Source organism: Musa acuminata, chromosome BXJ2-3, assembly GCF_036884655.1.
Source record: "Musa acuminata AAA Group cultivar baxijiao chromosome BXJ2-3, Cavendish_Baxijiao_AAA, whole genome shotgun sequence".
Classification (NCBI taxonomy): domain Eukaryota; kingdom Viridiplantae; phylum Streptophyta; class Magnoliopsida; order Zingiberales; family Musaceae; genus Musa; species Musa acuminata.
This window is the reverse complement of record NC_088340.1, coordinates 7,359,631-7,375,022: the sequence shown is the minus strand read 5'-3', so window position 1 is coordinate 7,375,022 and position 15,392 is coordinate 7,359,631. Positions and strand designations below refer to the sequence as shown.

Here is a 15,392-nt window from a genome sequence, read left to right as displayed (position 1 = left end):
CGAAGACTGTGTCACGACGGTGAGACTTCTTAGGGCACTGTTTGGGCCTCTCATTGGGCCCAACACAATCCTTATATGGGCTTTACTAGCCCCTAATTGGGTTGGTCCAAATCCAAACCTAATTACGTGCTAACTACGAAATCTAAGACATAATATGAGCTAATCAAGTCCGTAAGTCTATTCTTTCGGCGATCTTCCGACGATCTTTTGACGATCTTTCGACGGACTCCCGACAAGCTCCTGGACTTCACGACGAGTTTCTTTGCGAGTTCCGACAAGCTTCTCTAACAAGCTCCGAAATTTCATTTTGCTATATGTCTTGTTGTCGTAGTTAATCTTGCGGATGTAAAAACACACTTCGATCTAGACAATTAATACTAAGCATTAATAAAGTTGTCCGGCATGTCATTGGTCCATCAACACTTTCGTTCGATTCTTCGACGTATCGTCCTCTCTTGCAGCCTATTGCCCAATCGGCCAGTTGACCCGTAACTCCAATATCCTTGGCGCAATATCCGCTCTTCTTGGTCCGATACCCGAATCCACGACTCCAAGCCTTCTGTCGATACGTCGACCGTTCCTCCGGCCCAATGTCCAATATTCTGACATATTTTTCCCCAGCACAACATGATTCTTCATGCTTTAATTATCTCATCCTGATCGAAGCATCTTACATCACTCAAAACATAGATTAAAATATAAATATTATCAATTAGTTTCATCATCAAAATAAGAGATTCAACATTCTTCACATATGAAATATTTTTGTCGATCGCTAAACTCCACTCCAACCAGAATAATAAATAATAATATTATTATAAATATAATAATAAATAAAAAAAAAATAAATACTTATGTACATAGTATATGTTTCTATAAAATTTATATGATAATATTTTTGTATTATGTTATAATATTTTTTTAATATTATAATTGCATCATTTCACCCCATAGGACATATAAAAAGAAAGAAGGAAATATAATATTATAGTTATTAGGTAAAAGAGGACAGTTGTCATCAAATTCTGAAAATAGTAGGCACTTGGAAAGTGTTTTTTAAACTAAAATTTTATTTTTTTTTATTTAGTTAAAAACATTTTTACATAATTTAATAATGATATAAAATTCATAGGAATGGTCTCAAGTATTTATTATTATTTATTTAATAATGATATAAAATACATAGTTAATAGTGCAGGCGGTACTGTTGTTGTCATGTGAACAACATACTGTACCGTCCTTTTGTGCTGTCACCGACTCACGGCTTGCACACATAGCCACCCGATGATGAAAGCGAAACAGCAACGTAAAGGATAACCGAGACACAGAATCCAAGAATCGAAGAGGTGGCATTGGCTTCAAAGAGATGGACGCGAACGGGTGGCAGAGAAGAACGTGGAAGCGAAAAATGCGTGTCTTTTAAGTAGTTGAAGGTAGTGATTGCGGACAGCAAAAGACCTTCTGCGGTTTTCAACCCTGTTCCTCCTCTCCTCCCGTCCCTCTCTTGCATTTCGTTTGAGGTACTTCTCTCTTTGTGCTTTCTTTCGAGGGATTTTGTTGCGTGCTTGCTGGTATCGGTTGATCTTGCATTTTCTGGGTGGGAGTTTACATGTTTTGGCGGATATTTGGGTTTAATCTGCTGGAAGTTCGAGTTTTTCTCACTGATTCAGGGAGAGTAGAGTGAAGCCAGTCGCTTTCTTGTTTAACGGTCCGATCTTGGCTGGATCTATGGTTTCTTCCCTGGAACCCAGAATCTAGTTCGCAGAATATGCAGTCTTGATATCTGTTACAGCGACTTCTCATCCCCTGAATCCTTTTTCGCTGTTGATCCTGCTTTGGAACAGAAGAAAAATCTAATTTTGCCTGAGATTTCGAGCGTTTCTCCATGAAGAACCATTACATCCCACCTTCCGTCCTCGTCTGTGCCTCCATTGTCTTGTTGCTGGCTGTAGCTCCGGCCTCCGTCGCGGCCGACAACTCCACTTATGTGCCGCGGGACCATATCCTCCTCGACTGCGGCGCCTCCGGGCAGGCCACTGACGCCAATGGACGATCTTGGACCGCCGATTCTGGATCCAAGTACGCACCCTTTCTGAATGGCGGCGGTTTCACAGCTCCACGGCAAGATTCGTCGGTCCCTCAAGTCCCTTACTTGACCGCTCGAGTCTTCACCTCTCCTTACACCTATTCCTTTCCTCTCGGCGCCGGCCGGAAATTTATCCGCCTACATTTCTATCCTTCTAATTACTCCAACCATGCCGCCTCAGATGCCTTCTTCTCCGTCACCGCTGGCCCTTACACCCTACTTCACAACTTCAGCGCCTACCAGACCGCCGATGCTCTAAATTTTGCCTACCTAACCCGTGAATTCTCTGTCAATGTCTCCACCGGCGGCCTAAACCTCACCTTCACCCCCTCAACCGGCCGTGCCAATTCTTATGCCTTTGTTAATGGCATCGAGATTGTATCAATCCCCGACTTCTTCAGTTCAGCAAGACCTGTGCTTCTCAATGGTGGTACTCCAATTGTGTACACAGTCGATCAGGACCAAGCTATCGAGACTGTTTACCGGCTTAATGTCGGTGGGCAAGCAATCCCCCCCACCAAAGACTCCAGCTTGTTCCGCACTTGGGGCGATGATTCTCCATACATCTACGGGGCTGCATTCGGTGTGACATACTCTAATGACCCAAATGTTTCCATCACATACCCGACTACGGTGCCAAACTACATTGCACCACTGGATGTCTACTCAACAGCACGGTCGATGGGGCCAGATTCGCAAGTCAATCTGAACTATAACTTGACATGGATTCTCCCAGTGGATGCTGGCTTCTATTACCTTGTCCGCCTACATTTCTGTGAGATCCAGTATCCAATAACCAAGATGAACCAGAGGGTCTTTGATATCTACATCAATAACCAGACTGCACAGCTACAGGCTGATGTCATAGCTTGGAGTGGCGGAATAGGCATCCCTGTGTATGAGGACTATGTGGTGATTACAACTGGAAGTGGGCAGATGGATTTGTGGGTTGAGCTCCATCCAGATACCATGTCAAAACCGGAGTATTATGATGCTATCTTAAATGGGCTCGAGGTGTTCAAGTTGCAGAACAGTAATGGTAGTCTTGCTGGTTTAAATCCAGGACCTCGCCCCGAACCAGAGGTGGATCTTAGCAGAATTTTCAGTCACAAGAATGGGAAACACAAGAGTAAAATTCCATCTGTTGTTGGTGGGGTGATTGGAGGATTTTCCATTTTGCTCACTGGTGTTTGCCTTATTGGAATGTGCAAACGGCAAAAGAAGAAGTGGAAGGATGCCGGTACCAGTGATGGACCTTCAGGCTGGTTGCCTCTCTCCCTTTATGGCAACTCGCACTCAGCCACATCGGCCAAGACAAATACTGGAAGCTATGCATCTTCCCTTCCTTCCAACCTCTGTCGTCACTTCTCCATTGCGGAGATCAAGGCAGCCACAAAAGGCTTCGATGAGTCTCTCCTTCTTGGAGTTGGTGGGTTCGGGAAGGTCTATCGTGGTGAGATAGATGGTGGAACCACAATGGTGGCCATCAAGCGTGGCAATCCAATGTCTGAGCAAGGTGTCCATGAATTCCAGACTGAGATCGAGATGCTTTCCAAGCTCCGACACAGGCACCTTGTATCTTTGATTGGTTACTGCGAGGAGAACTGTGAGATGATCCTAGTCTATGATTATATGGCCCATGGGACTCTTCGAGAGCACCTCTACAAGACAAGGAAGCCACCTCTTCCATGGAAACAACGGCTCGAGATCTGCATTGGGGCTGCACGCGGGCTGCATTACCTGCACACTGGTGCCAGGCACACCATCATACATCGAGATGTGAAGACCACAAATATACTGTTAGATGAGAAGTGGGTAGCAAAAGTTTCAGATTTCGGTCTTTCAAAGACAGGTCCAACAGTTGACAACACCCATGTCAGCACAGTAGTGAAGGGCAGCTTTGGTTACCTTGACCCAGAGTACTTCAGGAGGCAGCAGCTCACTGAGAAATCTGATGTCTACTCATTTGGGGTCGTGTTGTTTGAGGTCCTTTGTGCTCGGCCAGCTCTTAACCCCTCGCTTCCAAAGGAACAAGTAAGCTTGGCTGAGTGGGCACTGCACTGCCAAAGGAAGGGCATGCTCGATCAGATCATTGATCCCTACTTGAAAGGTAAGATTGCTCCACAGTGCTTCAAGAAGTTTGCAGAGACTGCAGAGAAGTGTGTGGCTGACATTGGCACCGAACGGCCTTCCATGGGTGACGTGCTTTGGAACCTCGAGTTTGCCCTCCAATTGCAAGAGAGTGCAGAGGAGAGTGGCAGCATCGTTGACGGGATCTCGGACGAGGCAATACCACTTGTCATCAGAAAGAAAGATGCTAATGATCCTTTGATCGAATCAAGCACCACTACAACCACAACCACCACAGCAAGCATTGGAGGACGGAGTATTAACAGTCAGGACTCTGAGGGGCTTACTCCAAGTGCTGTGTTCTCGCAGATCATGAACCCAAAGGGACGATGAGAGGTTTTCCTTGATGCTTTTCTGAAGCTAGCCTTCTCTTCTTTTTACTAGATCTCTTAATTAGGAACGTTTAAGAAGTTTGTGCTGTAATACTATTTAAACATAGAATTTCCTATAACTTTATCAGAGCATCTCTGAGATCCCTTGTGATTCAAAGAATGTTATGAGTGCCACGGTTGTCAGTATCATCATCAAGATAGATGGTTTTAGGCTTTTAGCAACAGAGATCTGTGGAATGTTAGATTGTGTTGACAAGATGATAAAACATAGATGCTATATTATCATTTTTTTTCTTCTCTTACTCGGGGAGGCTTGCTTGTGATTTGATGCTGTAAACTCTGGTTTTCTTTTATAACTGGTGAAGATAGGTGTCATGAGATTTGTGTTGCAGATAGCTGCAGTATCATCATCAAGATAGATGGTTTTAGGCTTTTAGCAACAGAGATCTGTGGAATTGTTAGATTCTGTTGACAAGATGATAAAACATAGATACTATATTATCATTTTTTTCCTTCTCCTAGATGATAAAACATAGATGCTACATGACGATGATATCATTTTTTTTCTTTTAGAACTGGTGAAGATCGGTGTCATGAGATTTGTGTTGCAGATAGCTTCAATATCATCATGAAGATGGATGGTTTTAGCAACAGAGATCTGTGGAATTTTAGATTGTGTTGACAAGATGATAAAACATAGATGATATATTATCAATTTGTTTTCTTCTCCTACTTTGGGAGTCTTGTTTGTGATTTGATGCTGTAAACTCTGGCTTTCTTTTAGAACTGGTGAAGATAGTTGTCATGAGATGTGTGTTGCAGATAGCTGCAGTTGTCGGCAATCTAAATGATTCTTGAAAGATAGGTGTCATGAGAGTTGTCTGCAGTTGCCACACTAAACTGCAAGTTGATCATGATGTGGGACACACAGCATTATTGAAGGTGGGTGAAAAGGACACCAGAGTTGCAAGTGGTAAAGTGGAGACCAACAATAATTCCAGCCTTGCATCTAAACTCAAGTCGTTCATAAATCGACTTCTGCACTCTATCCTTCTATTGCAGATTTGACTTTTTTTACGAGGTTTTACAATGCATTAATAGTGTTTTTCCTTTTGACTTTTGAACTTTTTCTTATGCCTCCATATGGTATAAAGAGGTTTTCCACCTTCAGGGATTGAAGATTTGAGAATACACTCAAATTTTACTTTCCATTATTAGTGTGTATGCCTGTGGATTTCGACGGCAAAATCGTAAAGTCTCAACTATTTTGACAGCGAATAAAAAGAATCCCAGCGTTAAAAAAGTTTCAATCCGAGTCTATTCAAACCCTTTAAATTAAGTTTGTCTATTTTTGTTAGTAATAATATTCGTAAAAGACTGCAGTGCGATGACCCTCTTGCCCAAAATGTCCATCAATCAGTATCTTGAAATCAGATTCAATTTCAATAAGATTCTTTTGGATTCAATTCAAGAAGTCTTGGTTTCTATCTTGCCTCTCAAAATAAAGAAAATAACAGCCGAATCAGTCAGTTAAACTACTTCAAACTAAGCTTAGATATCGTTTGATCAGATTTGGGATGTGTTTGGAAAGAAGGTTGATACGCAAATGGGGTTCCTTCGATCAGATTTGGGATATGTTTGGAAAGAAAGTTGATACCCAAATGGAGTTCATACCTGAGCAAGTATACGGACAATTATTACATGATCAAGCTGCTCACTCATTAATATCATTTTCTACGAATGATAAAGTGATGAGGATAAAATTGGATCCTTAGACTTTTGCTATCAAACAATCAAAATCTATCGAATGAGAGCGAAGGGAAATCCATCAACCTGTCAACTTGGATTTTTTGCTATTGATTTGTAGGAGCAACAAGTTATTGACATAAACATGAAACCATATATTGAATGCCCTCCATTTGCAGCAACTACATCAATCAGTCAGTGCCTAGTAATTCTGCTGTGAAGAATCACAGCACTAGGAATTCTTTCTTTCCATAGGGCAGACAATTCTTGAGATCTAACACACAGTTACAACTGTGTCAATAGGTCTATCTTTGATATGAGAACACAAACCCAGATCGCTAACATGCTTAATGGCTAATGCAATAAACACGACACACGGCAATCCCAGATCAAAATACATGACAAATCTGTAACAATCACTATCATGCTTAATGGCTAATGCAATAAAAGATAGCAAGGGGTGTGAGGCACCCTTTTGGGCAAACCTCACTACAGCCGACTAACTCTGAAATAGTTTGGATCTGTTTCTCCATCTGAGCTCTCATGGGGTTTGAACATTAGAGTCTTTGTGCCTGTCCTCTGAGGATGGCCTGCTCTCTGAACCAGATTGTCGGATTTCCTCAATCCTTTGAATCACCTCTTCTATTCTTGGGCGTCGATCAGGAACCCTAGCAACACAAGCCATTGCAATCTGGAGCATCTGGACCATCTCTTCTTCGGTGTTCTGAGATCCCATTAGCTCTCTGTCAAAAACTTCAGCAGTCCACTCCTCACGCACCACAGATTGGACCCATCGCGGCAGGTCCACAACATCATCATGCCCTTGAGACTGAAGTGGAGCTTTCCCAGTAAGCATCTCGAGCAGGAGGACCCCGAAGCTGTAGATGTCAGACTTCTGAGTGATCTTACGGGCCTCAATGGTTTCAGGTGCACGGTAGCCAACGACGATCCGAGAGGGCTTAGCAGGAAGGTTCATTAGGACCATGAGGCCATAATCTGAGACAACGGGTTTAAGATCTTGATTCAGGAGGATGTTGGATGATTTGATGTTGCCATGAGCCAACTTTGCACCACCTTTAGAATGTATATGTGCAATGCCATAAGCTGTTCCAAGTATGATCTTCACTCTCGAATCCCAGTCCAATGCGGGCCTATCGGTGCCCCTGGTCCCTGTTCATCATTTCTCAATGAAATAACAAAAAGACCTACAATTATGAACAGACAAGCTTCTGATTTTCTTTTGTTTAATTTACTAGCACCTCATGCAATTGGAAGGAAACAATAGCTAGTTCATCTTAACTACTCCAAAGGTGTCACAAAGAAACAAAAGAGAACAAATAACTCCGAGAAACTTTAGAATTCAGGCTTGAAGTGCATCAGCTACTCTTACTCAATACTGACTATACATTAGTTACAGGCCTGACTCAAAAGCGAAAAAGATTATTAAATAAAGGAACAATGCATTGATTCCTAAACCTAACCTTAGAAGCAAATTATCCTAAGGACTTCAGAAATCATAACATTCTGAAGCCTCATTTAATTTGTATACTGGAGTACTGGGAGAAAAAAAAAAGACCTAACGGCATCACCCAAGAAAAGTGGTTTGAGATTCCCCAAGCCTTTGTTTCTTTGGTTTTGAGGCCTTTGTGAGAGGCAGGAAATGAGACTCTTGTAAGACTAGGTTCTAATACATTATTTCCACCCTTACAAAAATGATCTACTTCCTATTGTAAGATAAAGGAAAATAGAAATGAAACTAAAGGGCCCCTACCCCGAGTAGTTACTTTTTGGACAATTGAAGGATGCATGTCTTCTAACATATATTTACAACAACGGAAATCTTTTAAGGGAGATATTTTATCTTCTAAAATAAAAGGCACATTGTTCAATACATTTGATACTTATGGGGCTGAAAAATGTAAATTAGGAAGTGAACAATCACAATTCAACTAAGCTTCTTCCCGTTGGCTAAAAAAATATTACCCAAAAAATGTGTCCCATGTGATAGTTTCCACATTCTTGAACCTGAGACTAGGCAGTATCTCCATTCTCCAATCATACTAGTCACTTCAAAAATTGGGTTGATGCTACCAAATAGGAAGTACAACATATACATCAAAAGAATTAGAAAACTAAAATTTAGAGTAACATACCATGCAAGAGGGCTGAGAAACTGCCAGTAGGAACATAGTCATAAACTAGAAGCTTCTCATCCTTGGAGTAGTAATAAGCACGAAGAGGGTTAAGATTTGGGTGCTGCCCGACAGTTTCTATCATTTCCATTTGTTGCTCAAATTCTTTCTTTCCCACCACCACCTCCTTCAACCTCTTCACCACTACGGTCATACCATCCTCAAGGGAAGCCTTGTAAGCAGTCCCGTAACTCCCCTTACCAAGGACTTCAGCTGAGGCTTGCAGCAAGTCTTCCAAATCAAAGTTATAAGTGCATCCCTCAAAATAAACCAGCTTATTCCTCTCAGCAGCTTGAACTCCACTACTATACTCCTCTCTGGGCTTTTCACCCCTTCCGCCACCTGAACTCTTCTCCTTCGAATCTCCACCACTTTTTCTCTCTTTCCTCTTAAAGAAACATACAAAAAGCAAAATTGCAAACAGAAGCAGTACAGCCAACCCTCCAGCAGCAATTGCAATTATCAACCCTGAATTTGTTTTCTTCCTGGAGCTTTTCTCATGATTCTCAGGAAATGTTGGTTGGGGTGCCAAAGAAGGGTTATAAGGTGAAGGTGAAGGGAGAACTGCAGCGCATTGGGGTAGAGGAGGGCCACAAAGGTGAGGGTTTCCAGTGAATGAACCATTCGGGAACCTTTGCAAGGAAAAGGGAATGGAACCATTCAGATTGTTATCGCTGAAATTCAAATGTTTCAGCTTTGGGAGCTTGAGATCAGGAATTGGTCCAGAAAAAAGGTTGTTTTGCAGATTTAGGACAGAAAGTTGAGAGAGATTCTGAATTCTTGTAGGAATTTCTCCAGTCAAGAAGTTATAGGAGAGATCAAGAGACTCAAGGGCAGAAGGGAGTGAAGTTGGTAATTCCCCTGAGAAGCTATTGTGCTGAAGATAGAGAAACTTTAGGGAGGGAAGCGAAAAGATATCAGACGGAAGATTTCCAGTGAGGCGATTCGATCGTAGGCTTAAGACTCGGAGATGGTCAAGCTTGCCAAGTGTGTTTGCCGGAATTGAGCCATAAAGTCCAATCCCTGGCAATCGAAGGGCAAGGACATGAGTCCGGTCTAGTGAACAAGTAACACCAACCCAAGTAGAACAGATTGAATTGTTGGAATTCCACTTAAGCTTACTGCTATGGTGAATTGAATTTGCAAAAGCAATAAGAACTTGCTTATCTGAACTTAAGTCAGCAGTGACAGCACTCAGAAAGAATAGAATGATGACAAGAACAGGAAGACTTGCAAATGAAAAACATCTATGCTTGGGCTGATCCATGGCTACTCTTCTGAATCGGGACATGGACGAATACTTTGATTATTTGCGAGCATGCTTCCTGGCCTGTTTCACTGATAGAAGAACAAGTAAGCAGTGGAAGAAAAGAAAATAGAGTGTATTGTATTTATCTACAAATACAAAAGATATCCTCCAAATATGGAGCCTTCTTTGACAAGCATAAGCAAACAAGTGCAGATACAGCATCCAAAGGAAAGAGATGGCAAAAGCAAAAAAAGCAACTTGACCCCAAACTTTTCTTTAAAATTAAGATTTGTTCTTGCAATTTTTATATTTAGATCAATCCCGACACCTAGAATAAAATAAAGTAGAAGAAGCAACTTAGTAATTAATATATTTTAAGTTAGAAATCTTGAGTTGGAAGAACATTCAGCTGGACAAAAACCTAAATAAAACAATTTGCCAGAAAAGATTATTTTTTCAGAAGTGGGGAGGTAAGCATTTGCTTACATTAAGAAAAGATGCAGTCCTACTTTTGCAATTTTATCTAGGATGGGGCCATTACAGTCATCACTTTCCCAATGTAGCATTCAGTGAAGACACGTTCTCTTCACCACTATCTCCTCATGGCTCCAGATGATTTTAGTGCTGGGCACAATGAGATTGCACAAAAAGCAAGGCTCAACAAGAAGCAAGCCAACAACATCACCCAAATACATCTAGTTTTGGAAGGGAGACATGTGCAAATAAAATTTCTCAAAAAGAAGCTTTGCGGTAAATTTTGATTGATCTCAACAGAAATATTGCCAAATTTATGATCAAACAATGCCTCATATAAAATATATTGAAAATACATCTCAGGTGCTGTGGCGAAGGTTCTCCACAGTCACTGATGGTTGGCATAGTTAGCTAGGCCACTCTGAAAGAAAACACAAACGTATAAAGAGAAAGCGACATGCTTTCTGGAAAGGGCACTGTTACAAAGAAAACAAAAGTTCCCCTATTTTATTTAGCAGCACTTAAGACACAGATTAGAGGAGACTGATATGTTTGATTAGCCGCAAGAAAAACCAAAAGGTATCAGCAGAAAAAGAAAACAACAGCTCAGCAATGCTTTTGTTAAAGAGCAACAGATCCGAATTCGCCATATCTACTTTTCTTGTACTTAATGAAGCAGCTTGAAACAAAGACTGCCAAAAGAAATTTGGGTCCAAAAGGGCTTCCACAAAGCAAAAAACAAAAGCAGAAACATGTTCCCTCGTCAAAAGAATAAAGAGGGAAAAAAGGAGACTAGGTGACAAGTAAGATAATTTTATCTATTAACAATATCAAACGATCCCAAGCGAACATTTTTAGCATAACTATGAACAGAGTACTAGCATCAAAGCCCTAACTTCACATGCCTCAGAAGAACAAGGACGGGCCTTTTCCTTTACTGCTGAACAGATTATCTGCAAGCCCCCATGATTCTTCCATTATGGAAGCACTCTGCTCAAAGATTAACAAACAAGTGGTTGACTTCAGAAGCGAAAGCGGAAGCAGGACTCATTATTACTTGAAGACACTAAGCAGAACCAGATTCCAACATAAAAAACCCACACAAAAGCTCCGAAAGAAGAAAAAAGAATATAAAATAGGAGCAAAGTTCCCCAAAACTACAGCCCAAAGGCATTAATTTCCCCTAAATACGGCTCAAAATCCACAACTAAAACTAAAAACGCAGCTCAAAGTCAAGCTTTAATCACATTAGCCGACTACATAACACTTAGAGCCACCCCATTTCTCCAAAAACGAGCCGCTACCGGTTGCTACATCCCGGAACGACTGACTACTTGTACAAGATAAGAACTTTAGCGACGTGGAAGCAAGCGGACAGAAATTTTACCTCACCACTAACATCAGATGCTCGAAACTCTGTTAACAATCCCACCTTTGAAGCCACAAACCCATCATAGCAGCTGAACTCAAACAATAACCAGGAACACAGATTTCTAACGCAGCTCCGACAACCCACAAATTGATCTCATCAAACCCGTGTCTGGAGGCTCTCAGCAAGATGAGTTCCCCATGAAAGTTGGAACCGAGGCTGCATTCGTCCGATTACATACTCGTTTTCGGGGATGAACGCGGAGGAGGTGGAAAGATTTGGCGTGGCTTCGACGCCGGCGGAGCAGCGATCAGAGGTGACGGGGAGAGCACTTAAAGCAGCGGTAACAGGAAAAGCCCTTCCCATTCGTACGAATCACGAAATTACCCTCATCATATGCCTTGCATGTGTCGAAGGAAGGCGTCGGAGGACCACTAGGTTCTGGCGTTTGATCGGAGCCGTCAGATTTGAATCAGACGACAGTAACTCAGTTATTCAATGAGGTTATTTAATGAGACCGGAGTTCCAGACCGTGGGAACCTATCGCGACCAAAGAACGTTGCCCGTCAACGTACCTCAAATAAAAAAGTGAATTTTGGTGGATCCCGCATTTAGTGTTTCTTAATTTCCAATAGTGATTCGGGTAGATGTTTCCACCTGTGACCTTAGGTACATGTTGATGCTATTGCATTCAAGGGTATAGTGTAGACGTTTGGTACGCATTAATATCTCTGCGTACGCGCAAAATTGAACTCTTCGGGCATGCCATCCACGTGGGATTCACGTGAGTTTCATTTTTCACCTATTTAAATATAATAAAAATATATAATCAGTCCTTGGAAAACCGTATATATATATATATATATATATATATATATATATATATATATCCTTTTAAAGTTTGGAAATAATATAATCATCATTATAAAAATATATTATAATATATGTAGCTCCAAATATTAAGATACTTAGCCATTAATATTCATTCAAGAAAATTCAAGTTAACTATTTTTAGTTGTGATTGATATAAGTTTCTTTGAGTTAAAGAAGTATATAATCGTTAAAATAATAAAATTCTAATATTTTTAATATCATAATCAATTATAATTGATTATTAAGTGTCAAATAAGAGTATGACGTTTAATATAATGAAATAAAAATATTTTTTAAAAAAATAATTAAATAATGATAACTAATAATTAAATAATTCAAGGTCTTAGGTTTTGGTGATATATTTACTTTAGAAGTTAAAATTTTGACTTTGAAGGAATATATATGTAGATGTAATTTTGCCAACAAAAAAAAAAGGAAAAAGAAAATATCATGACATCAATTTATATAGTTAGAACTCACTTTAATCCACACATCTTGCCTTGTCCTAATTGGTGCAAGATTGTGATGAGTTAGTACATCATGCTGATTTTGAGCATTGCAGCTCCTTCATCTGTCCACCTTCAGTTTGTACTGTCTCTAACTCTTTCAAGCTCATTTACTTCCCTGTTTTGTATTTTTTTTCTCCCTTCTTTTTATCTCTATCACTACAAATATTACAAAATGAACAGTAATCCTTATTCTTGTTGTCCAAAAAAAAAATCTAATGAGTATTTTAGTAGGTAGAGCATTAAAGGCCTTCCCCATTACATTACATATTCATGAAGCTTCTACTTAAAGACTGTACACTTTGAAGTGAACCTATGCACCTGAGTGAAATATTTTTGAGCAAGGCCATCATTCATCAATGCTGGTTTGATAGCTTGCAGATAAATAGGGTCATCATGTCAACCTCTCTCCAATTTATACATGTATGGTCAGCAAAGACCATACATCTATAAAGTATCATTTTTATCATTCATAAAAATGATAAGTTATAAGTATGGTCTGCAAAGACAAAATCATCAAGGAACATCAGGGATTGTCACATGCTCAAGAGGCATGCTTTTGTATAGGACATGGAGGCTACTGGTTCCAAATAGCAGTGTGTCCCTAGTGGAATCATGATGTGGGGATCATGTTATGGTTCAATGATGATCATAATGCTATCAAAAGCAAAAGCATGAACATGTTGGGGTTGGCTCAAGTCACATTTTACCTTCCTTGGCTGCCAAAGAACTCTTGTTCTCCATTTCTTGCACCAGGATTCCAAGTCTAGTGTCCATCTTTCAAGCATTGAATGAAGGCCAATGCCCTCAGCATGCTCCTACAAATTTCAAATTGTGATCATGATGCATATGAAATACTATTTGTGTTCAAATGAGAGAGAGAGAGAGAGAGAGATGATGATAATGATGCAGAAGAGCTAAGTTGTTCTGCTTGTTCAGATTCTAACAAGAGTATAATATATGTCAATGATCTTTTACAATCACTACTTCAACATATTGTAATGTGGATTTTAGGTGCTACAAGGGAATCTTACATATTCTAATACATCCAATTCTCAAATAATAATACTTCATGGCACTGTCCAAAGGATTCTTAGATTGTGTTGGGCAAAGTTTCATTGGTCCAAGCATAATGCAACCACCATAAATAAATTAAAGCATCTTCTTTGGCTTTTACTCTTCTGGGCAAGATTTGTGATGGAATACAGGCAAAGCAGCCATCATTGAGCAAACAGCCAGAGGAGAGCAGTGGTTGCATTTAATTGTGATTGGACATCCTTCCTTCCATCACTATGTGTCAGACAGTTCTGAAGTGGTCCAAAGGTTTCATATTTATCTATCTACTTCTGTGCCAAACTGTATCATTTACTTTTGATGCATTCTGTAATTTTTACTCTATGATGCATCAAAGCCATGACTATTTTGCAGTTCAGCCTCTTGGCCTGAGTCAGAAATTAAGCTCCAAATAAGTTTTCACATTACCATTGTACTTCTCTGGAAACTTCTAGTTTCTTAAAATTATCATGTCTCTGGTTGTAGAGTTATTGGATTGTTAATACCATCAACTATATGAAGTTAATATGATCTAGTTATTTAAGAAAAAATCTTTTGAAATCTCAGGGAAAAAGAAAGCAAACCTATGAGAAGCTCTATGCTTTTAGTAATAGAATTAACTTATTTTTTTTCTGAACTGGCAGAAAATAGATGTTGTTACCAATGATCCAACCAGCCTAGTGTAGGCCATTGGTTGGGGACAAAATTTAGTGCAAGATTCTTTTCAGCTTCTGGATAAAACATCAAAACAATGTGGAAGTGGAAATATATGAAACTTTACCTTGTTTCTTCATAATTGTGCATCACTTTGATGCAAGAAGAAAAAACTGAAAGACCACTTACAAGGACAGTGTGGAGTCACATCCATTTCTATTCCTTCCAGCAAATATATTCTTCCCAGCACCTACTTAAAGCATCTCTAAACCTTTAATATTCTCTTGAAATCTATTTGATTTTGAGTTCCAGCATCTGTTTTGTAGGATGACCTGCATAGGTCATATTTCAGAGACTCTTCTTAGTTAATAAAAGTTTCGTCTTATTTGGAAAGAAAAAAGTATTTTAAAGTGCTTATTGATAAAAAGAATAGAAGATAAGAACAATAATTGAAGAAGTTTTATTGTAGAAATGAAATAGCTTTAGCTTGAATATATTAACATGTTCCCTCTCCTATTTATAGAATTAGGAGGAAGGATTTCCCTCAACAGAATAAACAAAATAGAGAGATTTCCTCGTTGGGAAAATCTTATCTTCTATCAAGTTGGGAAAATCTTATCTTCTATTATGCCCGGGGGCAAGATGGTGCTCCTGACAAGGATATCAATCTTGGATCGATGCAAAGAATGGTTTAAAGCGAGAGGCTTTGTGAGTAGAGCAAGAGCAGA

The 15,392-nt window shown here is 39.9% G+C and overlaps 2 protein-coding genes across 3 annotated transcripts; one reads left to right on the top strand and one right to left on the bottom strand.

The window, feature by feature from the left end:
• Positions 1-1,302: 1,302 nt before the first annotated feature.
• On the top strand, positions 1,303-4,850 carry LOC135607168 (receptor-like protein kinase FERONIA). The gene is made up of 2 exons (XM_065098765.1): positions 1,303-1,520; positions 1,671-4,850. The coding sequence occupies exon 2, from the start codon at positions 1,886-1,888 to the stop codon at positions 4,547-4,549; it is 2,664 nt and encodes an 887-aa protein (XP_064954837.1). The 5' UTR covers positions 1,303-1,520; positions 1,671-1,885; the 3' UTR covers positions 4,550-4,850.
• Positions 4,851-6,558: 1,708 nt separating this feature from the next.
• Positions 6,559-11,896, bottom strand: LOC135607167 (probable inactive receptor kinase At5g58300). Of its 2 annotated transcripts, XM_065098764.1 has the most exons (4): positions 11,597-11,896; positions 11,115-11,199; positions 8,448-9,824; positions 6,559-7,464 (listed from the first exon to the last, which is right to left on the bottom strand). In XM_065098764.1, exons 3-4 carry the CDS (start codon positions 9,775-9,777, stop codon positions 6,836-6,838), a joined length of 1,959 nt encoding a protein of 652 aa, XP_064954836.1. In that variant the 5' UTR covers positions 9,778-9,824; positions 11,115-11,199; positions 11,597-11,896; the 3' UTR covers positions 6,559-6,835. The 2 variants fall into 2 exon arrangements, with proteins under 2 accessions (XP_064954836.1, XP_064954835.1); XM_065098763.1 differs by lacking the exon at positions 11,115-11,199.
• Positions 11,897-15,392: the final 3,496 nt, after the last annotated feature.

Excerpts from the sequence above, each read along its gene's own strand:
- LOC135607167 (XM_065098764.1), bottom strand. The coding sequence starts at position 9,777 with ATGTCCCGATTCAGAAGAGTAGCCATGGATCAGCCCAAGCATAGATGT. Across the intron at positions 7,465-8,447 it reads TTTCTCAGCCCTCTTGCATG|GGACCAGGGGCACCGATAGG; the intron begins GTATGTTACTCT and ends AATGATGAACAG.
- LOC135607168 (XM_065098765.1), top strand. The coding sequence starts at position 1,886 with ATGAAGAACCATTACATCCCACCTTCCGTCCTCGTCTGTGCCTCCATT.